The sequence below is a fragment of the Streptopelia decaocto genome (assembly GCF_964273445.1).
Source record: "Streptopelia decaocto genome assembly, chromosome: 18".
NCBI classification, from domain to species: Eukaryota; Metazoa; Chordata; class Aves; order Columbiformes; family Columbidae; genus Streptopelia; species Streptopelia decaocto.
Window position 1 is genome coordinate 10,016,183 of NC_138673.1, and position 27,723 is coordinate 10,043,905.

Consider the following 27,723-nt stretch of genomic DNA (forward strand, 5'->3'; position numbering starts at 1 on the left):
CACCATTAACATTTAATTCTTAAGCTACCACACAGTGTCACACTTCAAATTAGTCTAAGATTTAAAAGATACTCCTTGTAATAGTAGCAAAGGACCGTGAGTACACCTGACACACTCTCCCGTTCCCCCTCCCCTCCAAACCAGTTCACCAGCAACACCACCAATATTCGCAGAATTGCTACGCACTGATCGGAACGGACACACCACAGCAAACTAAACTTACGGAGGGACTGCAAACTTTTCCATTAGAAATGTAAGCTGGTGAAAGGGTTAAGAGTGGTCAGACCTGGGTAGCAGGCGAATACAGGAATTTCCTGTATTTTAGAACATGTACGGAAAGAGATAAACTGTAATCACGCAGATGTGGCCCCTCAGATGCCATCTAGGTTTTGTTTTTCTCAATCAAAACCAGTCAAATGCAGATTTCAAAAAAGTGCTCAGATTTATTCTTAGAGCATCAGAGACCATAAAAAGTTTAAATTCTGCCCTAACAATAGAAAAAAAGTTGTAATTTTGTCCAGAAGCATCTTATTCTGTCTTCTAAGACTAATCCTTAGTTAAAATGAACAAACTCTATCCACATTATAATTTCAAAATAAAACTCAGAATCACCCACAAGACATGCTGATTATCTAGAAATACAATTTGTAGGTTGTTCCAATAGTATATTACACTACGTTTCCAGGAGCCTTCCTGCTAAGAGGTTCAGAGGAGCAGAAGCACCATTATTCTAGAATTCTAGCCATGGAAATTCTGCAGCCCATAAAAATAATCATAAAACCAGCTTAAAACAGCTCCAAAAACCATAATGCTTACCTAAATATTTGCTCTCTGCTGGTTGCTCCAGTTCACGGAAAGCACTGTACTTGTCTCCAGCATCTAGTGCAAATGAGAAGAGGAGCACGTTTACATAAAGATATTAGGAATTCATACCATAAATTTTCTATTGACATAATTGCTTTGATTTGTAAATATTAATACTTTATCAAAACCAAGATATATGAAAATTGCAATAAATTGCTCATAGGGGTTGTATATTTCTCCTTTTACCTCCAAAAGCAGCTGTACTTTCAGGAGGCTTCTCGGCCGCAATTCCTTTAAACACAGCGTACTTATCAGTTGAGGAGAGCGTCTTAGTACCTGGGAGGGGCATCAGTAAAGCAGGAACGCTAAAAACAACAGAGATAAAAGCAAAGGTCCTTAATTTATCCATAAGAAATCTACATTTCCAGGTTTTATTTTAAGGAGCCTCTTGTTATGACTATACAATTTGGATCACTAAACCTCAGCTTGTACCCTAAAGAGTTCTTAATCCAGACCCTGCTGTCAACTACCTCAATATTGATTAAGAATAAGAGTGTGTAAAGAGGCAGCTGGGTAACTGATGAGTGAATTCACACTTTATCTCAACCATATTTCTTCAGGCCAGAAGTTAATTTTCACCCTTCTTGACTTTAATTTGAACCAAAACATGAACAAAACACTCCAGAGCCTGCGAGCGCGGGAGCTGACGCCGAGCACAGACACGCAGGAATCGCTGCTGGTAACCAGCACTTCAGCCAGAAAAACATGCGGACAGTTCACCCTGACACAACTAGATATAGTCAGGAGTTCAAACTCCATGAGATCTGCCAGCTCCGCGCGTTCACCTTATCTACTTTCGATTATATTTCATTACATATCGCAAAATTAAGAGACTCAAGTGGAAGCACTGTTCAAAAGGACAGAAAGGATAACCTTGAATTTCTGTCAGAGCAAATCAGCAAGTTTACATATCTGAACAGGAGAATAAGGATTAGTCCACAGTTACATAAGGAAATATTTGGCACATAAACACACTCCACTTTATAGAGTAAAACTGCCATAATAACCTAACACCCTGTCTGCTGGAAGATGTAGAAGACGTTCTGCAAGAGCTCTGCTCGCCCTCCACACGAGCCCCTTATCAGACCTTGATAGCTCCACACAACAACATCCTTTACATAGGAATGATGCGTTTTACCTCGACTTTATGTCATTCAATACCACGCACATTGAAAACGTGAATGAATTTCTATGTCGTTCTTCAGCCTGAAGCAAGAATCTTTCCAGAGCCATTTAAATCTCCTTATCGGCAGCCTACAAGCAGCACACAGAGCCAGCACTTGCACACACGTGTTGCCGACGGTCTGTGGTGCTTGCAGACAGCGCAATGTCAAAAAATATAGCTCTGGTAATATAATTAAATTTCACATCACTGCAAAACAGGCTGTTAGATATGCAATCGTGGCAAATGTAATGGTTAATCAGCTGTACTCTACAGATGGGGTTTCTTAAATAAAGCTCCATAAGCAATTAGATTATAGCTCATTGTAACATTCTGTTCAAAACTGAGCGCTTTTACAACTGAATAAAGAGAATTGCTGCAGTGAGAAAGAAACACCATTTTAAAGGTTTTTTTATGATCCCCTACTTCCCGTTGTGGAATTTACAAACAATGTTTCTGTTAAAACTTTCAGTAACAGAACAGCTTGAATTGCAAAATGACATCTAATACATATAAAGATATACTTTGAGCATCTTCAGATGCACGTGGCATTGACTGACATCAGCAAAATTCAACTTCTTACATGGAGCACCATCAGGCACAGTGTAACAGAACGACCTGTTCTAGCATCCCCGTCTGACGTCACTTGTAAGGAAGGAACGAGTGATCACTGCTCACCTGGAAAGCGCCAGGTGTACCTGCGGCTGAGAACAGCCAGTTCGGCCCCAGAAAACCTGTCTGCCTACAGTCGGACACCTGGGAGGTGCGTTACAGTTGGCCACGCGCAGCAAAAGGAAACAACACTGAAATTTTGTAATCGCAGGACTCTGAAAGATTAATTGTAAACTCCGAAAGGGAGCAAACGTGCTTGCTTATTTTGTGATACAAAATTTGCCTGATCCAGAATTACGTTTTGGCAGTCGCCCAGACGAAAAGGCGAGACTGCCAAAGTCTGAAAGAGATTTCAACTGAGATCTATAGGCAGTTATTGAAAATTTAAGCACTGGCCAGAGAAACAACAGAAATAACAAACGCCCTGTCCACTGGAGTTCTGCCATTTAAGAGCTCTTTGCATGAATTTTGGGGTCCACATTGAGGGCCTGAAGAAAGACCTTGATGTCAGCAAATGGTTTCTATCAACCCCAGCGAGCACGGGCTCATGCTTTAATGAAGCACACGCACTCAGTGCAGAACTCCTCCGTCCTGCTGGATTTTTTCTGAATAGCTTAATGTAAGATTTTCGCCTGAGTGCACAGTATGAAGTAACTTTCAATCGCCTGTGCGGTGGTATAAACACTTGAAAACCTATCCCCATACCTCGTAAATGCAATTTCCCTCAGCACGCTGACTAGAATGCCAAAGAACGGCCAGCCACCTATGGCACAGCAAATGTCAGTTTTGATTCAGGAAGCCTAATTGTAGTTGTAACAACGTTCAAAAGAAACTGTCAGAGTAGAAGTCAGGTGACAGAAGAAAATCACAGACTAGAAAGCTACCAACAAAAGAGGAAAACATTTCCTTTCTTAAATGAATTCTAAAATACTGAAGGGGTGGAAATCAAACATCTCCTACCTGCTGCGGTGCTGTGAACCGGCTGCTTTGGAGGAGCCAGCGCCATCCCCTTGGAAATCACTGAAGGAGTCATCCAGGGAGCCAGACTTTGAAGCATCTTGGAACTCCTGGAAGTCATCGTCTTCTGCTTTTACCACCTGAATTACAAACAACATGTAAGTTGCTATATTGTCTTTTTAAATGGTCATATAGCATGAGAGCAGTTCCGAGTAATGTGACTGACAAGTGGGGGGAGATAAAAAAAAATACCTTGCAACATTAGCAAGCAAAATTAGCACGGTCAGTGCTTCCACTTCACCCAACCCAAACCACACAAGGTGTACAGGATTACAAGGGGTACGCATGAACAACAGAAGGACCTCTATTCCTTTCACATGAAACTTAGATTTAATCATAGCCATGTCATCTTTTACAAATATAAAAAATTTAAAATCAATACACACAGCAAAAGCATCAGAAGAAATATTTCCTAAAGAAGGATGAGCCATATTTGCAAACAGCAAAATGTATCCCCTACAGGATTTACAGTGTTGTAAACCAAAGGTTTTCATACTTCTCAGCTTCTCCTGAAAACTCTGACTTATTTGACCAGCTAATAGAGTCTGTTGTGTAGTTTAACTTAATATTCCATTTCATGTGCATTACAAAATTCTAATTACAATGAAAATCCTCTTTCATTGCAAGTAGTTTGTAATGGAGGCAGCTTTTGTACCTCTACTAGTGCCACCAGAAAGAAACAGAAAGAAATAACATTCTTAGTGCCGTGACTTCACGTTTTCAGACACGACGTGCTAGATTTCAGCTCCATTTTTTGCTGCTGACTTAAAGCCCGTTGTCATTACGCAGCTTTGAAAGGGTCAAGCTAATTCTCTTTCCAGGCCAAGCGAGATTTGCCGCGCAGAAGAGCGAGCTGACCTGTGCGGGCGGGAAGGCCGGCAGGAAGGCTCCCGAGGGCTGCGCTGCGGCTCCGCCGGCCGGCGCCGGCACGTTCATCCCCAGCACGCCCGGCCCCACGCCGAGCGGCACGGACCCCGGCGGCGCCGAGGGCAGCAGGGGCTGCTGGCTCACCGCGCCGGGCAGCGCCATCGGAAACCCAGTTAGAGTAGGAACGGGGGCAGCTGGAAACTGGTTTAGCACATCGGGACTCACTGCAGGCATTCCTCTCTGTAAAAGCAGACACAACCATGTACACATCAACAAAAAGGCATCTTGCGTTCTCGGTTCCAGTTTCTAGCTTGTATTACTGAGACTGTGAAACAACAGCATACTGGTCAAGCTTCAAATAAACCTTCCAAATCAAAACCTGCCATAAAGAGCCTCTATAAGTGAATCATATTCAACACCTTGACCGCTGGGGTTACACCGAGAGTACTGACGCCTGCCTGGTGCAGGAGAGATGTGGCGAGTCCAGCTGTTCACAGGAACCGTATCGTTTGAGGAAAACAGAGGCGCGTACAACAGAAGACAAACAGCCAGTATTTTCTACTAGGAATACATAGACGTGTGTTTGGTAGGCACATCGAACAACTATCTTCAACTGACACTAAAGAAAGGAGTAACTGAAATGTAAGTGCAAGGGAGCAAGGGATGTAATTATAATGCCACCAAAGGTACAAGGGGAGCTTCTCCTCTGGACTCCAAAAGCAGGAGTACTTTACTACAGGTGTGGTTCACAGCCACTCATGCCAACACACAATCAATGGCAGATTGGTGAACTCCCCTCTTGCGCTGGTTTCCGCGGTGTTGGCTGTACCTGAGTCACGGCGATCATGGCCAGGACGGCGTAGAGCTCCTCCTTGGTGAGCTTCCCGGGGGTCGTGCGGTTGGCTAACGCCCAGATCTGTCCAAGGGTCTCCCTGGGCAATCCAGACGACATCAGTATGGGATAGAGCTTCGCTGTGTCTATGCCGGCAGGAGTCAAAGTGGTTTCTAAAATTTTCTTATACAACTCTGTAAAGAAGGAGTCAGTATTAGACAGTGACTACTAGGTCGTGTTTCACCTAAATGTGTTATTGGATGGTCTTTACAGACAAGTTTAAAACAAGCAAAGAAATATTTTATAAAAAGTACAATTAGTGCTCTATTTCAAAACATGTTTCTTTAATGAAGTTGCGGGATAATCCATATAAAAAGATAGTTATAACAGCTTTATGTATTTAAACCTCAGTGCAATCAGTATTTACTACAGCATTTCATTTTCTGTTTACTGAGTGATTTGCATAAGTAAGATAAACAGCCTTAAGAAATGAACCTGTTTAATTACAAGACATGCCGAAAACCAGACTGCCCCAAAAGCAGTATTATCAGCAATGCAACCGCTACTAGTATAACCTCTGTTGTAACAAGTTCTAGATAAAACATTTAAAATAAATAAAATCCATACTTCAAACACAGATAAAACCACATTTAACGTATTGAAGATATAGGATTCATGTGGTGACTGAAGAATAATACTTGGATTGATAAACGGCAGCGTAAAGCACAGGTGCATTCACACTTTACATTGCGCACTTTCTGGTTTACCTGGGACCAAACTGTCATTGTAAATCCAAGGAGGCATCATTTGCTGAATCGGGTCCTGTGAAGGGAACACTCCAACTCCTAAACGTATTCCATCCAGGAAGAAAAAGACAGTTGTATTAGGATATACAGCGCCCTTCCCCGCTATAAAGATCTCAGACACTAGACCGTACTTGGTCAGTAGCATTTAGCATTTCAGGCAAAGATGTCACAGAGGAATCGCTGTGTGCAGAGGAAAAACAGCAACACGTATTTCACCATAATTAGAATGATTTGGCAGTAACAGCACATCCTCTCACCCCCCAGGAAAGTGAGATTATGCAAAGGGCCACGTGTATTTTTACCATCCCTGACTACAGCAGAGCCCACGGTTCACGCGACCCTCAAGTGCAACGTCAGAGCACTGACCAAGGTGCACCGGGGACCTCGCATCCGCTTTGATTGGAACAAAACAGAAGTAAACCGTCAATGGTCAGCTGTAGTAAAACCCAAATTGGAACTAAGCTTGCTTAAAGTTTTCATCTAGTTCAGCTTTTGAAATGTTGATCCCTAAAGCATAGATAGTTTTAGTCATAAAGCATATGAGCAGCAAATTGTCTGAGAAACAAGTAGTAACTAGCTAAGAGTTGTAACCTAGCACAATTGTGTCCCCTCAAAGTTAGAAGGTGAAAACCCACTATGGAATCAACCATCTTTAGTAATACATTTCCTTAAATAATTAAAAAGAAAAAAAAAATCTTTAGAGAGGACTTCTTTTTCCCCAAGGAAGATGACAGAATATTTTAAAACAGCAGACCTGATTAAACAAACACGTTAAAAGTGATTACAGCAGTAAATTCACGTGGAAAAAGTTCAGAGCAAAATCATAGTTGTTACACTTTTAGCAAGGAGCAAGAGGCACTGACAAATTACTCAAGCAGGCGTTCAGAGCAAACTGATGCAGGATTTGCCTTAGAATTAGTGTACAGAGTGTTAGCATCCAAGCAGCATCTTATTAGATTGAAATTCTGTCAAGTGTTTCGTTTGCTCACCACACTCTTCAACTGCTCTGTTTTGTTCTGACGCCTTGTGCACCTCTGCAGCAGTGGGGCCCCTTTCGTGCGCACCTACAGCATCCCAGCCAGCGATGGGCACACTGGGATGACCGTGGCTTGCAGCCGAGGCTTTGTGCCCAACTTCGGATGTTTTAAGTTTGCTTTGCTCTTGTTCAGATTCATTTGAGCCATTATCTAAGACTTTCTCCTCCAAGGAAGAGCCTGAATAAACAGCAGGAGGAATCACTTACATTCTGTTATTCACCACCTGGATCGCAATTCCACAGTTTCAAAGGAAAAGCACCATTGGTAGCACTGGTGCGTTATCAAGATGAGTATCTGTCCCAGCTCAGACCAGTAGCATCACCCTGTTCAAACCCTTTTAGAGCCTGATTCTGCCCTTTACTTACCATGCATGCACAACAAATTCAAAACCCAAAAAGCAATAAGTAGAAGGAATACATGAAACTACTTTCTGTATTGGAATTACCATTGTAAGATTATCTAGGCATCGGTAGCAGAAGTATCCAATATCTACTTATATCTGCAAAATTCTTCATGTTAATCTCACCAACATCCATTTACCCTCCAAGAGAGGAAGAACACAAGTGCTCCACATCAGCATAATAGTTATTTTTTATACCACCACCTAAATGTATCATTTTCTGCTACAAAGATGCTAGCACACAAGACTTAATTCACTTCAGATCAATCATACATATATTTGGTGATCTTTGGACCCACACATGACTTGCTTTCACAGTGCAGTTCTAAGGGAAGGAGAAGGGGACTTAACTCTTCTTTTCCCATGGCTCAGGTTTCTACTTAATTGCCCAGGTATCACTTCTTTTGGCCAGACTGAAATACAACCCAAGAAAACAAATAAAGACTCTGCGTAGCTCTATGACAGAAGGTGACATGTTAAATAAAAAAGATGCGTTAGAGTTACCTGTTTTACGGGTACTGGGTGAAGATGCAGAGGTAGGGAAATAAGGACCCTGGGCAGCTGCAGCATGCGGGACGGGAAACCCTGGGGCTGGAGGGCCAGGCTGGGGCGCAGCCTGCGGGGAAGGGCGCTGCCCGGCCTCGGCCCCGGGGCGCGCGGGCTGCGGAGCCGCCACGCGCCGGGGTTCAACGGGCCCTTGGATAAAGTCACTAAATTCTTCATCATCGGGGAAGGCAGAGTGGGAAACAGAGACAGCGGAATGGGATGATGTGGGATGATCTGTAAAATGGAATGAAGACACAACGCAAAGTGATGAGGAAAAAAGGTCCACGGGTGGAAAGGCAGGAAAAGTGGCAAGGGGCAGGTTCACACAGCGGATGGGCAGGGGAAACAGCGGATGCATTATCGGAGGGACCTGTGGAGTTACTGTTATCAGCATAACACACACGAGGTAAAACTGCGCAGCCGTTTCCAACCACGCGTCTCCTCTCCCAGATTTTTATGATGTCAACACACTGATTGAAATTTGATTCCTACCACGGGCTACGGAAGCATTCGGTTTGTTCTAAACAGACCGGGTCAAAACAAGCGTTGAGGTAATATTTCAAACGGGACATAACGAGGGTGTACACAGGGGCATTCTCGCTCAAAGAGGTGTTTTATCTTCAAAAGCTCAATAATCTATCATAAAATCCATAGGAAATGTGTACTCATTTAGGCAATTTGCTGTCTGATCCCTTGCATGGCTACTCAGATGGGCAAATTTGTCAGAAACCACCTGTAACTTCAAAACTATCAAAGAGTAAATCCACAGTAAACATTTGACACAGGAAGAAGCTTGTCTACATAAGCTTTGTGTCAGGCTGGACGCAGGACAAACCATCCCACAACCCACAGGAAACCTCTAGGAGCAATTGTTACAAATGGAGTAATTACTGAGAACATAGAAGGCTCTGGTCTGGCCATGTCCAGGCAGCGGGACTCCAGTAAGCTGTTATAGCACATTGAATTAATTATACAATGTTTTGATCATTCTTAGCACTTGTACAGCACTTCTCAGCTTCAAAAGCACTCTGCAAAATATTAATTAATGCTTTGACTAGAAAAGAACAAACGCATTATCAATTACCATGATATTTCACATCAGGCACAACGCATTAAGCTTTCTTTTAAAGATTTCAAGTCTTCTAATAAATGCTGATATCTAATATTTCACCCTCATAACCTGACCAAGCAAACAGTAGCTAGGATGACATTTTATTTTACAAAACAGTCAATCCGCTCACTTTGTACCACCAAATAAAAGTATTTCTTGGCATTAGTTCCCCCTGCTGAGGATTCCAAACATCAGAGCTTTGTTTTCAGTTGGAAGATGAGAAAAATGACAAACCTGGCTTTTTTGCATGTGATGCTGGTGTTGGGTGCATTTTAGCATCTCTAGAAAAACCATCTAAATTTCCTTTAATAGCTTCCAAAGCATCGTCCCGGCTTTTTTCACCTGTCTGAAACACCACAGAACACACTTTTGAACATTCACAGCACAGGGCAGTTTCCTTTCAATATCCACACTTGTTCAGTACAAACATTAGCAGTGCCTGCTCTTACACTTGTTTTTCCTCCAGCGGTGCCGTCCTGAAGCTTATCAACACTACCTCCCATCTTTAGAAAGCACTTATTTTGCAGACTACGGCATAACGGTGTTTTCAAGTCTTTGGCCATAGCTTAATGCACAAAAGCAATATACAACCCTTACTCAGCTATTTCTGTTCTCACCGATAAGACCCTTCGAGCTGCAAATGTCCACAACTTTGTCCAAAGTTGACAAACAACAAAACGAACATTCTCTATTCTAGAAAGTCAATCTATTCCCAAATGTTACACTGCACGTTGGTTTATTTTTCGAAAGCTGGTTTTGGTTTCAAACCAGACTTTGTTTAACATTACACCAAGAGCGTGTAAAGACTAACTACTCCAGATGCTTTTCAAGATGTAATCTGATGTCTCATATAAGCTCCCCATTTATTTGCTTGTTGAGAAGCCCATCCCATTAAAAGCCATTAAAAACAAAAACCTGAAGAAAGAAACAGCCCACTTATTTTCCAGGACGTACCTTGGGTTTCACACTGCTTAGGAGTCTCAGCTTTTGTTTCTGCTCTTCAAACTGGCGCCGTTTTCTTTCTTCTTCTAAGAATTTCTGCTGGTGCTCAAACCTCTTCCTGAAGCAAAATGATTTTTTAAAAAAATCTAAAAATAACTTTTCATTACAATTCTCATGGCAAGCTTCTGCTTCATTGTTCCATTTCTTCTGTCCCAAATTCAGATGGCTTAGTGCACACATTTCTTCTTGGAGCTGTATGACAGCCACTACTAACTTCATAAATAGCCTTCAAATGCAACGGAATCACCTCAACAATATTCCACAGCATTCAACAGACTACTTTGCTAGAGAAACTAGCAATATTTTTCCTGTGTGGATTACCCCTCCAGACTACATCTCTCCCTTAACATTTCCCAAAAGTCAGGAAAGTGTCACTTACTGCTGCTCCTCAGCAAACTGCTTCTGCATGTCCGGGCTGTACTGGGGGGCTGCCGGGCGCATCCCCAGGAACGGCGCCTGGCCCATGTAAGGCATCCCGGTCGCTGGCATCGGCCCCAAGGCCATGCCGCCCTGGAATGAAAGAAATCATACAAGTCCCAAGAGGGTTCTTTTTCCATAGGGAAAGCTAAACCACTGGCAATTACACTTAGCCAGACCGCAAAGCGGGGAGGTGTCACAAACGCAGAGCGTTAGGAGCTGGTGAGCAACGTGTAGCGCGGCGCAGCTGCGGCGGAGCAGAGCGCTGCTCCCTCAGCAGATGGCACTCCTCCCTCTCACGAACCACTTGTGCTTCAGAAAGGATTCCAACACCAAAATCAAAGCTTCAAAGCCACGCAACCTACCTCATGAGCAGGAAGGTACGTGCTTTTGGGTTTACTTGGAGGTTTTGTTTCCTGTTTAAGTGACTGCGTAATACTTCTAAATTCCCCGCTGGAGTGGCACGCTCCTAACCAAGGATGGACGCTGGCAAAGGGTGGTCACTGGGCAAACACAGCTTATCCAGGGGAGAAGGACGGGATACGACAACAGCCAATAGGAGACTTGTCTCAATAAACTGCACCCACAGCAGAAACAGTTGCTGCTAAATCCATTCTGGTGCAGAGAGAGCAGCAAAGTTTCCCTAATATAGGAGGAGTCAGAAAATAATTTACTTTCCTAACCATTTTGTATTTGGTATCAAAACACGTAGGAAGAGAACAAAAGTTGTTTATTATTTTTAGACCAGCTCTTATAAAAACATCTTCCTACTATAAATTTTACAAACCTAATCTAATAAATTCCAGGAGGGAGTGGGAAGGGAGCGTAAGGAGATGGCAAGATCCAATGAATTCTGTTTGTCACATAACAATTTGGCTACGAAGCCATGCCAAAACATTAAACTACAGCAAAGTGCAAATTTGTACATAAGCACATATGGTGCTAAAGAGAAAACAAAAGATTAAAGGAGAGAAAACATAATATAAGCTACTCATAGCTCATTCTTACTCCTCAATTAGCAACAGCAGAGTTAAAGACAAAGTTACTCTAAGCAAGAGAAAGAATGAGAATGAAACACAGGACGCAGGACAAATGGGAAAACATCACGTGGGGAAATACAGCACATTTAAGAGATTCTGTGCTCCCTAGAACAAGGTATTTAAAAAGCAAGCTTATGAATTGCCACCTGCACTTGCAAAACTTAATTCTATTAACTCCAGCATTTGAGTTACGAAGGGCTAAAACAATTCAGCGAATTGGTCATGATCAGACTGTGTACACAGACACTTATCAGCTTATAAAGGTCTCATTTAAAATACTACATGGTACGTCACCTTAATGGTAAGTACATAAAACCAAAGCAAAGAAGAAAAAGCATGAAGCAAAATTAAAACCCTAGAAGAGGCGTGTTCTGGGAGTTTTAAGTTCTAGTTACTTAACGATTCGATACTATTACTAACCACACTGTGGAGTAGGTGGCATGTGGTGGATTTTCAGCATCTTGCCAACGCTTTTGTTTCCTTTCCTGTTCAGAGGCCACGCTTCCCACCACACTTTGGTGTCATAACACATATCATGAAATCAAAGTGCAGATTCTGACATCTTTGAGTGGGCTCTAGAATGTTCAAGTTACTTTAAATATTCTTGCTGCTGTCCTCGCACTGCACCCTCAGTTCTCTCTACAACAGTGAGTAACGTGTGTCAAACTCCCCCACCCTCTCTATCCAGATTCCAACAAAACCTGGAGAATTGTTGAAATTGTCAGAAATATCTTCCAAGAGACTACTATAAAATACGATGTCCCACTACGGACTGACACCCACGCTTCAGTTTGCAGCCACGTTCCACCCGCTCGGCCCACGGCAGCGCTGGGAGGGCTGTGGCACCAGCTGCCACCTCTGACAGACACCCGGGTACCCCAGGTCACCCCACGTCCCCCCACGTCCCATCGCCACAAACCTGCATGGTCATGGGGCCAGGAGGCAGCTGAGAACCGTAATTCATGCCCATCATGCCCGGCATGTTGGGCTGCATGACAGGAACCATCGGGAATCCTTGTTGTTGCATTGGAATCATCCCTGCAATGGAACATCAAACAAGGTCAGCTCCCAGTTAGTCTGAAAGCTCTTTTGTTTTCCATCTCTCTCTTTATTTTTTTTCCCCTTTACTAAACCAGCAAAGCAAAGGAAAAAAACTTTCAGTCTTGCAGGATGGTTTAAAACGTTAATTAAAAAAAAAGCTACGTTACAAGCAGCCACAGAATTCCCTTAGTTTAGCTACTGGTCAGTGTAAGGGAAGAAACATGATGGGGCTTTCCCAATAACTCAGCTGAGTTAAATCAGTCCTTGGGATTTTTATAAGAAAATCCTCCACTTTCCCTACAAGTCCTCTCTGTATTTTCCATTAATTAAACAAACAGCGCTGCAACGGGAATGGGAACAAAGGTAATTTAAGGCTGAGGCTCTCCTATTGTATTAATACTTTCCACCCAAGTTGTGACTCTTGTCCCAGGGTCTTGTTGTGCTTTGTAAACATTTCCCAGGTCTTGCAACACCCACACAATATGGGCATACACAGCTGGTACATGAAGCACAAAGAGGTTAAATACCAAACTCAAAATAACACAAAAATCTTAAAGGCAAATTCAGGTTAACAATTAAGATGGACTTTCCCTAGATCTTTAACCTACGTTCTGCTAACGCCGCTTCTTCAACATTGCACAGAAATTGTACAAATAGAATTGCAAGAGTCAGCTCACCAGGACTGAATTAAAGGGGAACAACAGCTACGGAGTTAAATTAATAATCACGCTTCTGAGCATGAGTGCAGAACTATTTGAAGCTGTTTAATGCATCTAAACAAAGTCAAGAGCTTTGTGCGCAAAATGTTAAGTTCATACATACCTTGAGGGGGGCCCAGACCACCTGCAACAGGAAACATGAAGCTGGAGGAAGAAAAAAGGATACGTCAAAGTCTATAATTTTAGTGCAAATATAAATGAACGCCTGCAATGCTGGGAAGAAATAGACCTTATCCTCCACAGCTGCACTGCAACGGCTTTGACTCATCCACATCGCCCACTAGAGAGTGTCGGCACCGGGGCAGTTTGCCGGCACCGGGGCAGTTTGCCGGCACCGCTCCGGCCCGCGAGCACCACAGGATGAACAAGCATCTCCTGCTGGAAGGATGTGATTCAGCAAGACCGTTACCTGCACCAAACAATAGCTCTCACCTGCTTAGGAAGAGTTTTCTGCAGAAAAATAAACTACCCACGAAACCCCACAACTTCTGCATTTTGGCCCCCTGCAGAGTTTCCATTTTCTCAATTACATCTAATTACAAGAAAAATAGCGCCTTGGAAAAGGTATTCATTCAAAATATCAAGGGCCAAGTGCACCTGGAGGAAGAACTGCTGAAATCATAATGGAAACTGTCACCCTTGCTTTCAAACAGAAGCATGTGCTGCGCTGCCAAAGAGCAAAAAAGAACCTCATTTAAAAGCCTCATTTGCAAGCAACTCTCAGAAACCCACGTCAGCAATAATTTAGCAAACAAGAACCCCACGCAGTGTCCCAGGCAGCTGTTACATCAAAATACCATGAAAGAGAGGCGCACTTAGAGATGTTCAACATTCCCCAGCACAAGGGTGGATGTAAAAGAAACTGCTGAAGAGTAAAGGAGAAAATGCCATCACTTCTCAAAACCTGCAGGAAGTTCTGAAAGCCAGCCTGCTTGGTGAATATGAAAGAGCTGCGTAATATGAGTATTAGGATAAAATAAGGAATTTAAATTATGCATTTATCCAGGAGCAAATTGCACCTACCCACTAGACAGCAGGTTACATGGTCACCAAGACAACATGTATGACTCTTCATTTCACCCTCTAACGCAAAATATTCTTAATACTAAAGCTGCTTCTTTTCCCCTGACCCCACTGTGCTAATTTCTCCTTCCACAACCAACACACACCTACGTTCGCCACCAGGTCCAGGTCATATACACTATTCTTAGCTTTGTCAGAATGAAGAAATATTAAGTTATTTTTTAAAAGCTCACAAGTATGGAAAAGCAACTGTAGCTTCATGGTTTCCTTTCTTATTATGCAATCCAGCCAACAAGAAGTCTTCCAAATCAGCAAACGTAATGTAAACTGAACAAGCATGGCAAGGTACCACTGCTTGTTGGAAGCAAATAAAGGCCAGACTATTAAATATTTATCCCTTCCTGCAGAGCTCCTGACTAATAATTTATAAGTCTCTGTTGGGGGAAAAAAATAAATAAACAAAAAACCCCAGAGCTAATTAGAGGGCACTGGAAGAGAGTTTAGTTTAAAGTAGGAAAGCAAGGTCTGCACGCAGGGCTTGGATTCATCGCGGCCCTCGCTCCAGGACTGAGCTGTGTAATTGCCAGCACCAGCCACACACACGTACACGAACCCCATCAACTCGCTTCGTCAAGCAACGGGAACTTTCTTTCTAAACTGCTTTTCAGAGATGCAAAGAAATGCCCATACGCATCTAGTTAGAGCAGCGGATTCTCATCGCCGAGGAAGCAAATTGAGGCCCAGCTGTTTGTGAGATGAACCAAAGTGCCACAACAAACCTCTGAACTCAATCACCACCCAGGGACAGAAGAAGAGTCAGAAGTAACTGGCGTGTAAAGAAAACATTTTAATTCTAGTTACCTCAAATGGAAAACTGCCAGGAGAATTAACATTAAAAAGACAAAATAAGAAAAAAATAAGCATGTGTATGCTAAATGAAGTGGCCTGTAAGGACCAGCGCACCACGTGGGGACTGAAAGGAGTTCAACAGCCAGGGAACTATGCTGCAAAATGACCAAACAGGCTTTCTACACAATGGAAACTTATCACCCCAGATGTTTGAAATGTATAGATTAGTTGACTATTACCCAGCATGTTATTTGAATATAGTTTCTCACTCCCTGTTTTCTCCACAGTGGTTTAACGCACTTGCAGACATTTCTTGCTCTCAGCAGCAGCACCCAGGTCCATGGAAGGAGCCCCAACACTTCGGGTAACACAGTAACAAAGTGCGTAATACATGTTACATGCTGCACAAAACAAAATAAACGTAAGGAAAACAAAGCAACTGCCCTACGACAGAACTCTAATAGTAGTAATATAAATCTGAGAATCCCTGTCAGATAAGCATCTTAAAAAAAAAAAACAAAAATATCCTACTTGTACTACAAAAAAAAAAAAAACCAAAAATATCCTACTTGTACTACACTATAAAAGCTCCAAACTACCCGTAACATTCTCTTGTCTACAAGTGGACTTTTAAACTCCTTCATTCCCAATCAGTACAACTCCATCAACACAATACAGACCGTCAGAATACTTTTGAATGGCAGAAATCCACAAAAATTAAAGTGAAAACAAGGCAAAGAACCCACAGAGACACAGAGGACAGAACGTCACCTCCAGACTTCATTCTCGAAGAAACTGAAATGCTAACAATGGGAAGCAAGGATTTTTAAACCCTTTTATTCTCCAAAACCTATAGTCCACTAACAGCACTCTAGTTACTCTGCTATTAAATCGCGGAGCAGGCGGCGTTGCTCGGAGCTGTCAGACGCCCACCCAGCGCCTCACGAGAGCTGTTTCAGATTTCCACACGCGGGACACACACAGACTGCGTCCCGTCCCGTCCATCCCGCCCGCACAGACACACACACGCTCCCGCTTTTCCCGTCCCAGGAACCCCAGAGCCCTGGGACCGTTCCCCAGCGCGGAGCAGCGAGCGGCTCGGCCGGCAGGGACAGACACCCCAGCACGGCCCCTGAAACACCCACAAACCGCAGCCTTCAGGCATCCCAGACAACTCGATGAACTTAAATTCCCTTTGTTGAATGCAAAATTCACCCAGCCTTCCTACAATTAGGGCAACAGATAAACAGCACGCAAGAGCCTACGTAAAAACCCAACATTACTAAGTCTTCAAAGGTAGCGAATTACAGCTTCCTAACCTTTCCAAAAACACAACGGCGTGGTCACACGTCTTTTTTACCGCTGTTTATTTCTCCTGACACCATTCCTCACTCCTCTCTCTTTGCTGAGGTGCCTTTTGTGGGATGGAGGGGAAAAGAAAAGCAGCCCCCCCAGCAAGAGCAAGGGCTGCAGCCGCCAGCCTGCCCGGTGGCGATAACCGGCTTATCGGCACCAGCGGCGCCAAACAGGGCTGGGAAATCCCAAACCCCCTTCCAGCCCAAAATCTGAGACTGTGGAACCTGTGGGCTACGACTGCTCGTGCCTGGACCCACTGGGGGATAAGGCGGCTCCCAAAGGGCAAACACAACCTGTCAAACCACCACGGCTGCGTTCCCCACACCCCACCCGGGATCCCCACACGCCCCTCTCAGGACACCCACACCCCACCCGGGATCCCCACACACTCCTCTCAGGACACCCACACCCCACCCGGGATCCCCACACACCCCTCTCAGGACACCCACACCCCACCCGGGATCCCCACACACCCCTCTCAGGACACCCACACCCCACCCGGGATCCCCACACACCCCTCTCAGGAACCCCACACTCCACCTGGGACCCCCACATCCCCCGCCTGGGCCCGGGCCCCGTCCGCCGAGCCCCCACCCCACAGGTCTCCCCCTCACCTCTTCCCCTCATCAACCCGCAGTCCCCCCATCCTTGTCCCCGCTGTGTCCCCCTCAGTCCCTCCATCGCCCGCCTGTGACCCCCAGTCTCCGTCCCACACCCCCACCTCTACCCCACCTGTCTTCCTCTTCCTCCTCCTCCTCCTCTCCACACGCCCCCCCCTCCTCTGCGGCCCCACACCCCGCCGGCCGCAGCCCCGCAGCCCCGCTCCCCGGCCCGGGGTCCCCGCCGCGCTCCGCCGCCACCCACCTGGCGGCCCCCGCCGCTCCGCCGCCCGCGCCGCCCGCCGCCCCGCCGGCGCCCCCCGCGCCGGGTCCCGGCCGCAGCGCCATCTTCCCGCTCCGGCCCGGCAGCGCCTGTCAGCTGAGCGGCGCCGGCTTCCGGGGCCGGGCCCGGCGCGGCCCGCCCACGGCACCACGGCAGGGCCCCGCGCCCACGGCCCGACCCCACAGCCACGGCCCGACCCCACGGCACGGCCCCGCGCCCACGGCCCGACCCCGCGGCCACAGCCGGAACACACAGCCACGGCCCGACCCCACGGCACAGCCCCACAGCCCAACCCCACGGCCACGGAGCCAACCGGCCCCACAGCGAGCGGCCGCGGCGGGAAGAGACACCCGGGCGGCCGGGGCTAAGGGGCCCTGCCTTCTCCTCAAGAATGCTTTTAAAAATCGAGATTTTATGTTGATAAAAGTTAACTTCAGGCAGCTAAAAACAAATGTGTTTTTCCTGAAGAGGAAAAAGCGCTGCCCTCCTGTCCCAAACCAGGGGATTGTGCTGAACCTGTCCCTGCTGAGGGGGCTGGAAATACTAATTACCTGGTAGTTGTACCAGCCCCAAAACCTCAGACATACTGTAAAATAAGCGCCCCTGGTGAGGTGCGATCTGATTTACAGTCACAGAGCGGTGCAGAAGCAGCTCCTCTCCATTCACAGATCAGCCCAAGCTTCCTATAATACGTGGAAAAGTGGGAGTTCTGGAGTCCCGCACTTCACAGGGGAGTAAATCCTGAGAAAGGCCACGGCTTCAACCTCTCAATAAGCTACTGATCAGTGTCAGAAATCATATTAAAGAGCCTGGAACAGTTTTAAGATGAGAGCTGAAAAATTTTGTGTAGCTAAAGAGAAATGTGGCACATTTTCCTGCAGAATTAGAATTGCACAAAGCTGCTCGTTATCAAAAGCTTGTTTTCTTCCCTGCTACTATTATTGGAATAAGCACATTTATTCTGAATATTGGTAACTTCGCATTCACATTGTTAAAGATATTCCACACTGTAGCCATCAATATCATGCAGCAGGCAACTTGGTGTTTATCAGATTACACCACTGCATTTGTATTTAAATATACAGGCAAATTTGTTCATAGATGTCCAAATGAAGACATTAATTCCTATATAACCCAAGCACAAGATGAAATTCTGCAAACGAAGCAAAACCAACTCAAACTTCAGTCTAGCCCAGGAATAAGCAGAACAGGATGCAGAAAGGCCTCATCGCTTTCTCACAAAACATCAGTTGGCACCTGGGCAGAGCAATTAATTACCTGAGCTCTGCTGTGAATGAGTTACATGGGCCTGGGCTCCGTTTCCAAACTGGATCAAGTATGATAAAGCAAGAAGGCAATCGGGTACAGGAGGATTACAAAGAAACCACTTCTGCGTTACCAGAATTCTGACACCACCACAGTGGACTGAGAACACAGAAGAAAAGGAGATGGAAAACGTGTAAACACCTGCAGACTTGTTCCATCAAGGCTGTATAGACAGGCAGCTCTCTGTATTAGCATCTTTTATGACCTTGTTTATTCTGGTTTGAGGCTTAAATATGAAACAGTACAAATTTACTGAGTTTACAGACATGTGAAGTATTAGTTATCCCAAAATTATTTTATGGAAGCAAAACAGTAGAAGGAATAAGGCTTTACTTTCATACACAAGTGGGTTTGGTTTGGTTTTTTAAAGTCTCCAGGGAAGCCTCACAGTAAGATTTGTGTGTTTTCTGCCACTGAATCTTCTGGAAGTCTGACAAACATATTAGGGCTGATGTGAACACAGACCTGACAGTACTTCCAAGGAGCGATACAAAACTGTGTGGTAGTAACACAAACAGATGCTATTTTAGAACTATTGTTCAGAAACATGAAGCATTTACTGCAAGAGAACACTCTTCAGCTTCTATAAGAAGCATTCAGGAATCCACTACTGGTATTTCAGTAGAGACTTTCTTGCATGTGAACATCCATCCTCACCCAGAGGAAACCTAAGAAGTATTTTTCTCCCTTCACCTTTGCTGCTGCCGTCACTCTCTGTGCTCCAGCACAGACACGGGTGTCAGCCCCAGCTCCCGAGCAGCCTCTTGCCATCCATTCAGCTTTTCACACAGTCTGTAATTTACTGCCATTTTTATCTTCTTTAACTTCCTTTTTTTCCTTAATATTTTCCTTTGTAGTTTTCCTACAAGAAAAAATTGGAGGCCAAGACACCTTAACATTAGATATAAAAAAAGATGGAGTATATAGCAGTGACACAAACATTAGTCGTTTTACAACATATTAGCACAGCTGAACATAAATCCTTAGGCAGCAGCATTCCAAAGCACAGGAAAAGCTTGCTGAGCCTTTCCTGGATAAACAGCATCTCTTACTGCCTCTTGAGAAAAAACTACTTACATTTTTCTTTTGGCTTTTTTTAAGAAGCACTGAGGGGTGGTACAAATGGATTCTCTTGTCAGTGGTTTCTTAATGAATTTCTTCTTTTGTTTGCTGAGAACGACATTTAGCGAAGAAGGATTAAATTTATTTAAAGAGTAAAAATTAATATCCAACTAAATATAATACCTAATGAAAACCTTTGCCAGCTGTTAGGGATTTATGGGTCTGAACATATTTTCAGTGTTGTTTATTCTGAGATTAGTTCAGCCATATTATCTCCAAGATATATATACTATAATAAAGTTTGTTTGAATAAATCTAATATATATATAAGGATTTACACTTTCATAAACTATTAGAAGTCATGAAAAAGCATAAAAAGAAGCACTAATTAAAAGAAAATTCTAAAGGTAACTCAGAAGAGTAAAGAACTTTATTCCATGTATCGGAAGGCAAATTCCTGAGTACTGGCCTAGGAAGCCTAAACCAGACTTCAGAGAACTCCTAGAAAAATAGTTAACTCCAGGAAAACCACAAGAATTCTGTTTCCACTTTCCTCTGAGTAAAAACCAGCCACAACCACCCTGTCTAAAATGCCTGTTGCAGCTAAACTGCAACTATATTACAAAGAACCAGATCATGTGCGCCCAGCACCACTCATGCAGGCTTTAAATATGGGGAACAAATGGGGAGAGTATTCAAATGAACGCACCTTTGCAGCTTGGGGAGGTGTTGGATGTAGTCTGGCACAGGACAGCCGGCTCGCTGGATAACACTGGCTATGCTGCAAAGGAGAGGAGGGGGAGAGATCAGCGCCGGCAGGGAGTGCGCGGACAAGAGATGAGCATCTGCTATGGAAATGTCAGTCCCTAACAGCTGCCTGCTTTGTTGTGGTTTTTTAAAAAGCAAGAAATAAAGACAGATAAACGAAATAAGGTGAGGAAGAAACAAAAAGGCATAAAAGGCTTAAATGAAACTGAATGACTCCATCTGGATAGTTTCAACAAATTTAAATGAAAAGCATTTTTACCATATCATGTTTGCAACTTACCTCCGTAACAAAGGTTTATCATCTTCTGTAAAGAAAGTGACGGCTTTTCCTGCGTGCCCCGCTCTTCCAGTACGACCTGAGAAACACAAATTTTGCAGCAGAGAGTAGAGATTTTACTTTCGATACCTCCCTTTATTCGCCTCCCCTCCGCAGCCCCAGCCTGCCACTGTGTTAGTGCGGCCAGCACATGGGCACACAGCCCCAAACACCGCTCCTGGGGAACAGCTGTGCCTGACGCGGACAAGTTTTTACGGTTCATAGAAGACTGACAAAGAGTAAAGCAGTTTTACTGAAGGTTGAGCCCAGATAAAGTGTCTCCAGTGATGTGGAAGCTGGTGCTGCCACAACAGGTTTGGTTTCAGGATTTTTGCTCATGCACAAGAGCATCTACATTAAAGATCTAGGAAAAGAGAAAAAGGGCATAACTTGTGAACAATCACTCACCTATCCTGTGGATGTATTCCACTGCACTCGTTGGCAAATCATAATTAATGACCATATTCACTCCTTTGAAGTCAATCCCTCGAGCTAGTAAGGCTGAGCAGATGAGCACCCAGATCTTCCCAGCTCTGAAACAGCGTACTACGTTATCTCTCTGGGAAAAGAAAAGATACCCAGAAACAGCCTAATTAGCAGTTTGAGAAAGGAGGTGAACTTGTTTCCTAAAAGTTGTCATGATGTTAACAAATAAAACTAAACTTGTAAATGAAAACCTGCAACAATTTATTGTCAAACCTACCTGAAGTTATATTCCAACACTCACTTTTACCTTTCTTTCTAAAGTGTTTCTTGAAAAGAAATTATATCCTCCTACCTGTTGCTGAGTTTTATCTGCATGGATGACATCCACGTTGATGCCTTCATAAATGAGTTCATGGAAAAGCTCTTTAGCCCTCTCGATAGACTGTACAAACACAAGGACGGGAGGAGCAAATCCCTGTAAAAGAATCAGCTCGTTGAAGGTTCAGGTCCTTTTCCTGCCATCACTGGTTACAGACACTGAGCCACTAAAGAGACTTCACCAGCCCCAGTATTTTACACCTCAGGGGATCATTTTTTTTGACTAGCCAAATCAGTCTCTCCAAACTACCTTTTTAACAAGCTCTCTCATTGCCGTTAGTTTTCCTGTCTCAGATCCAACAAACAACAGCTCTTGCTCTACCGTCTCTGCTGCAGAGTTTCTGAAAGCAGAAATCCAACAGAAGCGCGCTACCGTTAGAGTTTATTCACATCTTTATAAACACCAGAAAAAATATTGCACAACCAACTTATTTCACCAGTACGCACCTCGCTCCAACAGACACCAGCACGACGCTGTCGAGGTTGAGTTTGCACCACTCCTCCACGTCCTGCGCAAAGGTTGCGCTGAACAAGGCTCTTCTCACCAGGTGGGACGTGCAGGCCAGGAAGATGGAGGCCAGCTGATCGCGGAACCCCGACTTCCCGTCCTCAAACAGCTTGTCCGACTCATCCACCACCAGCCACTCCACACTAGGAACACAGAGGTTTGCTTTTTAGTGAGAGGCACTTGTGGAAAAGGCAAAAATTCTAACAGAGCGTCACAGATGCAAGGACCACACAGGCATCCACTTTTCAGTGGCAAAGCCAGTAGCAAAGCCAGATTTTGATAAAGGCTCTCGGTACCTGGTCAGGTCTATTGCTGGAGGATCCTGCTTCAGCAAATAAATGAGTCTGTTTGGAGTAGTAACTAGTATATCTATAGGAAAAAAAAAAAGGGCAAAATACTAAAAAAAGACACAAAAAGCAGATAAACAGTGGCCTGAGAAACGCAAGTTCCAACCCCATCTGTGGCAGGTGCAACACCGCAGGGACTGTCTGGCTCACGTCCCATTTCTGCCATGCCAGCTACTTATTCAGTGTTGAGCAACAGACTGCACATCTTGAGTGGTGTTACCCAATCTCTTTAAAACCACACAGGCCAGAAGAGAAAAGTCAGCGGCATTTTTTAAATTTACAGAAGCACCGCAGTAGTTAAAACAATTACCGAATTTCTTAGAAGACTTGGGCCCAAACTTCTTGGCTGCTTCAGCTGCCTTGTGGATCATATGGATTCTGAAGCCGGTGCCCTCAGCCAACTTCACCAGCTCCCGATGCGTCTGAAAAGGCAGCAACAGGGATTAGGTTTTCAGTTGCTCACCAGAAAAACTGCAGGCAAGCCTTTCATTACAATGTCAAGTATCACTTTGACCCCAGTGTTAAGAGAAAGTTGTCTGGTCTTCTTAGCATAATAAAACGCAGCTTTCTAACACAAATTATCCACCTGAAAGTTCTCACGGATCTGACAACCATGTTTTGACTCTAACCGCGTAGCTACTATTTTACTGATTCAGAGTGAAAACCTGAAGTACACCAACACGACAACAACCCCTTTCCCCTCCACAGACCTGGCTGGCGAGTTCTCGGGTAGGCGAGATGATCACTGCCCTGAATCCTTTGTTCCTGGGTTGTTTCAGATGTGCCAAGAGAGGAATACAAAATGCCAATGTTTTTCCAGATCCAGTAGGAGCTGAAGCTAAAAGTTCCCGACCCTGTAAGAAAAACAAGCAGGGTGTTACATTTTACTACAAAAAAAGAGTAAAAAAATCACATCCATGTAAATATTAATATTACCAATTAACCCAGAATACATTAGTAAAAGCACATGTCAAGAATATTGTAATGGCCAAGGACCCAAAAGAGGCCACTCTCCAAATTCTGCCATACTCCCTGTAGCAAAACGCGGTACCAGAAAACTCACGTGCAGCATGACGGGAATCGCCTGCATCTGGATCGGCGTTGGAACCTGGAAGCCAGCGGCTTGAATGTTCGCCATGATTTTAGGGTGGATTTTGTATTCCTTTTGAAGTTGATCAAATGTGGTAATTGGGTCAGGAAGATCTGTTCCTTGAATGTTAATCCTGTGTTTATTTCTGAAGCGGTTTATCTAAAAGGCAAAAGACAAACTGTCTTTCATTCTTTGACAGCATAAACCTAAACATATATGGATTCATCTTGGGGTTTTTTTCCCCATACTCGGCCACACTCCTCCCAAGAGAAATTACCATAAATGAACCCCAGTTTTCAGATGAAACACCCACAGAAACCAAGTACATCAGAATTCCATGGTCCCACCTTTTCCCTTCTCAAGCGTTCAAGTTTTTCTGCAGTAGGTTTTTTGTCTTTTGCATCTTCAAATTTTGCTTCCAGAGAGGACATCCACTTTATTCCATTATTCTCTGACAACTCTGGCATTGATGCTGCTTCTGGAAGTTTCAAGAAATTGGTACTTCCATTAGTAAAATCTCGTCAAATCTATTTGGTAAAAAAGATCTCAAAACCATTTTTCTCTCTCACTAAAGTTAAATGCAGCTCTGGAAGGATGGGAACAGCATCCCTGTGCCTTAACACCAAATCTTGGTCCAGTTATTTTACCAGCTCTGACACAAGCCAGTCAAAGAACCCAGAAGCTTCCTTCCTTCTGGTAAAATGACTTACAGTACTTACAGATTGAAAGAAACTGAAACAAGTAAGAAGTACACACTTAAACAGGGTATTCTGCCAGGGACACATATGAATACATAAATACCTCGCTTCTTTTTCTTCTTTCTTTTCCCTTCGCTGCTTTCTGCAGTTCTTTTTCTCTTTCCTGCCATCTCTCCATGGTTTGTTCCCACTCCATTCTCCTGCTGCTCTCCGCCCTCTCCCTCTTCAGCCCCTGCGAGCCCCCAGCCCTTTTTGTCAGACCCCAGGGAGGGTTCCTCCTTGTGCCCGAAGAAGTCGAGGCTCTCCAGGGAGACGCCACCGCCGCTCCCTTTTATCACCTGAGGGAGAGAGCACGGGAAGCGGTGAGGAGCCCTGGCCAGAGCCCACACGACAAGGCCGCAGGCAGGCCCGCGGTCCCGCCGCGCGGAAGGGACGCGGCCCCGGGGCCCACGTCGCGCAGAGGACGGTTCCCGCGCCCGTCCCCGCCTCCCCCCGGTGTCTCCGCACCCCGAACCGCCGCGCATCTTGCCCGAAGCGCCGCACATCGAAGCGAGCACCGGCGCCCAGCCGCCGGAACAGCTCCTGCGCCTCCATCTTGCCAGTACCCAGCACGCCCCGCGGCGCCGCCGGAAGTAGCGAGCACGTGCCTGGCTGGGTAGCGTAGCAACCACCCCCGCGGGGTGTCATGGCGCCGCGTTGCCGTGGCAACCGCGTGCTCAGGCTTCGCCGGGCCGCGATCCGCTGTAGGCCGCACCAGGCCCGGGGTACCGGGGAAGATACCCCGAGGCGGGCACGGCCGTTACCCGCATCCCGAGGGACGAAAGCTGGGCTCCCTTCCCTGCTGCAGGCCCGGCCCCAGCCCCAGGGCCGGAGGTGTGGCAGTGGGTCCTCTCTGGCCCCTTCCAGCTCTGCGGCAGTAACAGGGGCTGGAAGGAGCTGGCGGGGGGAACCCACAGCAGGGTGGTGTTTCTTGATACCCCGTTTCCTTTTTTTTTTTTTTTAAATCATTTGCATGAGGTCTACACGAATCAGAAATATCAAATCCAGCATATGAGCCATAAAACTGTTCTACATCTTTATAGGCCGATTGCAGTGTTTTGTTCTTTTGTGTATTCCTGATGGCGAGTTAATTGCGCTGACTGCTTCACCTATGTTTAAGGAAGGGTTCAACTGAAGAGGAGGACAAAAGCTTTTGTGGGAAGTTTTTGTTGGTGTGTGTCTGTGCTTTGGTGATTTACAGTATCATTAGCTGGTCTCAAAGGGCTGATGGGACAAACTCCCTTCTATCCATCACAGCGCTGGCATGTGGAGATTATCAGCTCTGCTGGGCACAACCACTCTGCTGCTTAGAGATGTAAACTTAGGCCCTAGACATTTCTGAGGAGGTAAAACAGTGGCTTGTTTGCACTATTCATTGCCTGGATCATCCCTTTTTTTACATTCTCTTCGTGGATTGACGGGGAAGTCCCTTTGTGATCTGCAACAAGCGGCTCTGCCTTTCTCTGTGAAAGCAGAGGAATGTTCTCTCTCGGTCTGATTCAAACCTATTTGGTTAAAAAAACTTAGTGCTCAATCCTATGCTCCTCATTTTAAGACCCACATTGACAGAACATTTCAGCACGTGTTTGGTGTGAAGCCCCTCAGCGGTCCCAGTGACACTCAAGTTAAAGTCAGGAATGTGCCTGGTTAATTTGTTCAGTCCTTGATTTCCACTGATACAATCCAGCCTCACAACTCTGCTTGAAGAAAGAAACGCTGGAGGGAATGGCAGGAGCAACCCAGCAACTGGCTCAGCTGCTCAGGGGAATCAAAAAACTGCACAGATTAAGATCAGAATTTATTTAATTCATGCATTTATTCATTATGATATACTGTGAGACCCAATAGTACAGGTAAGTCTCCTAGTACTCTGTATCAGATCAAACAGTACAGGTATTTTTCCTGGTGTTCTTGAAGTAAAACAAACAGAAATCCAATTAAGCAACAACAGCATTACAAAAACTATTTTATGTAATAAAGTTCTCAAGAACTGCACATTTATGTTGTCAAAATCTGAGAACCCTAAGAGGTGCAGGCAGCAGCTGTTCCTCCTGTAGCACTCACTACTTTAATTACAAACTTTGAGATGAAAAATCACATAAACACAATCCTCCCCACAACCCCTATCTGCCTGATTTATAGCGGTTTTTCTTTGCCAACCTTTTGACTTGCCGGCAGACGGGTGGAAGCAGCCGCATGGGGACCCAGGTGGGTGCAGAGCACCATGATGCTGCCGCTTCCCTCGTTTGTGTCCCCGATGGTGCATTTACAGCGAACAAAGCCAGTGCAGGAGAAACGCTTGATGCCGCGTCCTTCGGGCTGTTCCTGGGCTGAAGCTCTTGCTTTTCTGCTGGGAGAAGTGACTAACGGTTTTTGCAAGAGGACAGAGAAGAATGCAGAGGCATTTGTGTAACAAAGAACTATAAATCATCTCCAATATCCATCACTTGCCAAGAGATGCTGTCAGCAGATTCAAGAGTGAAGAAATGGGAAATACTCTCTTCATCAGTCGACTGGGAAATACATCCCTTTGTGGCTGGACGAAGGAGCTCTGCTCCCGGGCACCGGCCGGGCAGAAACCCATGTGCCAGGAGCGAGGGAGCATCGGCAGGAGCAGCCCCCAGCAGCACGTGTGGCCCCGGGGACCAGCCTCCCTGCACAGACGTCAGTCTGTCCTGGAGCCATCGGAAGGGCCAGTGCTGAGACTCGAGCCACAAAGGGTCACGTTGTGTGTCAGGGGTGAAGTGGAGAAGCTGGTGAAGTACAAAAGTGGAACAATTTAAGTTAATGCAAAGCAAAACTGCTCTTGTCACAGCGTGGGGTTTAGCTTTGCTTCCCAATGAGGTTCTTTCAATTACTTGGCGCTAATTGCCAAGTCAGCACTGTCAACAGATGAGCAGTGAGGCTGGTGCAGGGGGACCTCTGCCAGCATGCAGAAGCATTGGTCATGTCATTGGGCTGTGCCCAATGTGTAGGACTGAAATAAAGCCCCCCCAGAATTGCAAAGCAAATCTAGTGAGCAAGTTCATGTCACGACATGCACAGTCAGGTCAGAGGTGCTCACCTGTCGCCATGGGGTCCCCTCCTGAGGAACCCCAGCTACGGCCACGCTCTTTTGTGTGTGGGTGCATTTGCTTAGCAGGTGTAAGACGGGAATTACAGGCCAGTGCTTATCAGTAGAA

General features: G+C 45.2%; 2 protein-coding genes across 4 annotated transcripts in view; both read right to left on the bottom strand.

Moving 5' to 3' along the window:
- Positions 1 to 17,667, bottom strand: part of SYNRG (synergin gamma) — a 34,514-nt gene extending 16,847 nt beyond the window's left edge. For all 3 annotated transcript variants that reach the window (XM_082068413.1, XM_082068412.1, XM_082068414.1), the window contains exons 1-14: positions 17,566 to 17,667; positions 13,577 to 13,617; positions 12,633 to 12,751; positions 10,636 to 10,766; positions 10,209 to 10,314; positions 9,489 to 9,600; positions 8,102 to 8,377; positions 7,150 to 7,374; positions 6,122 to 6,199; positions 5,352 to 5,548; positions 4,514 to 4,762; positions 3,599 to 3,735; positions 1,051 to 1,169; positions 817 to 879 (exon numbers count right to left, since the gene is read on the bottom strand). In XM_082068413.1, the coding sequence (XP_081924539.1) occupies positions 817 to 879; positions 1,051 to 1,169; positions 3,599 to 3,735; positions 4,514 to 4,762; positions 5,352 to 5,548; positions 6,122 to 6,199; positions 7,150 to 7,374; positions 8,102 to 8,377; positions 9,489 to 9,600; positions 10,209 to 10,314; positions 10,636 to 10,766; positions 12,633 to 12,751; positions 13,577 to 13,617; positions 17,566 to 17,648 (1,936 nt within the window). In that variant the 5' untranslated portion in view covers positions 17,649 to 17,667. The remainder of the gene's footprint in view (positions 1 to 816; positions 880 to 1,050; positions 1,170 to 3,598; positions 3,736 to 4,513; positions 4,763 to 5,351; positions 5,549 to 6,121; positions 6,200 to 7,149; positions 7,375 to 8,101; positions 8,378 to 9,488; positions 9,601 to 10,208; positions 10,315 to 10,635; positions 10,767 to 12,632; positions 12,752 to 13,576; positions 13,618 to 17,565) is intronic.
- Positions 17,668 to 19,097: 1,430 nt separating this feature from the next.
- Positions 19,098 to 25,119, bottom strand: DDX52 (DExD-box helicase 52). The gene is made up of 15 exons (XM_082068394.1): positions 25,010 to 25,119; positions 24,606 to 24,840; positions 24,152 to 24,282; positions 23,778 to 23,963; positions 23,425 to 23,568; positions 23,025 to 23,136; positions 22,664 to 22,736; positions 22,307 to 22,510; positions 22,110 to 22,200; positions 21,834 to 21,956; positions 21,464 to 21,614; positions 21,020 to 21,095; positions 20,681 to 20,752; positions 19,987 to 20,079; positions 19,098 to 19,771 (listed from the first exon to the last, which is right to left on the bottom strand). The coding sequence occupies exons 1-15, from the start codon at positions 25,094 to 25,096 to the stop codon at positions 19,693 to 19,695; spliced, it is 1,857 nt and encodes a 618-aa protein (XP_081924520.1). The 5' UTR covers positions 25,097 to 25,119; the 3' UTR covers positions 19,098 to 19,692.
- Between the last annotated feature and the right edge of the window lie 2,604 nt (positions 25,120 to 27,723).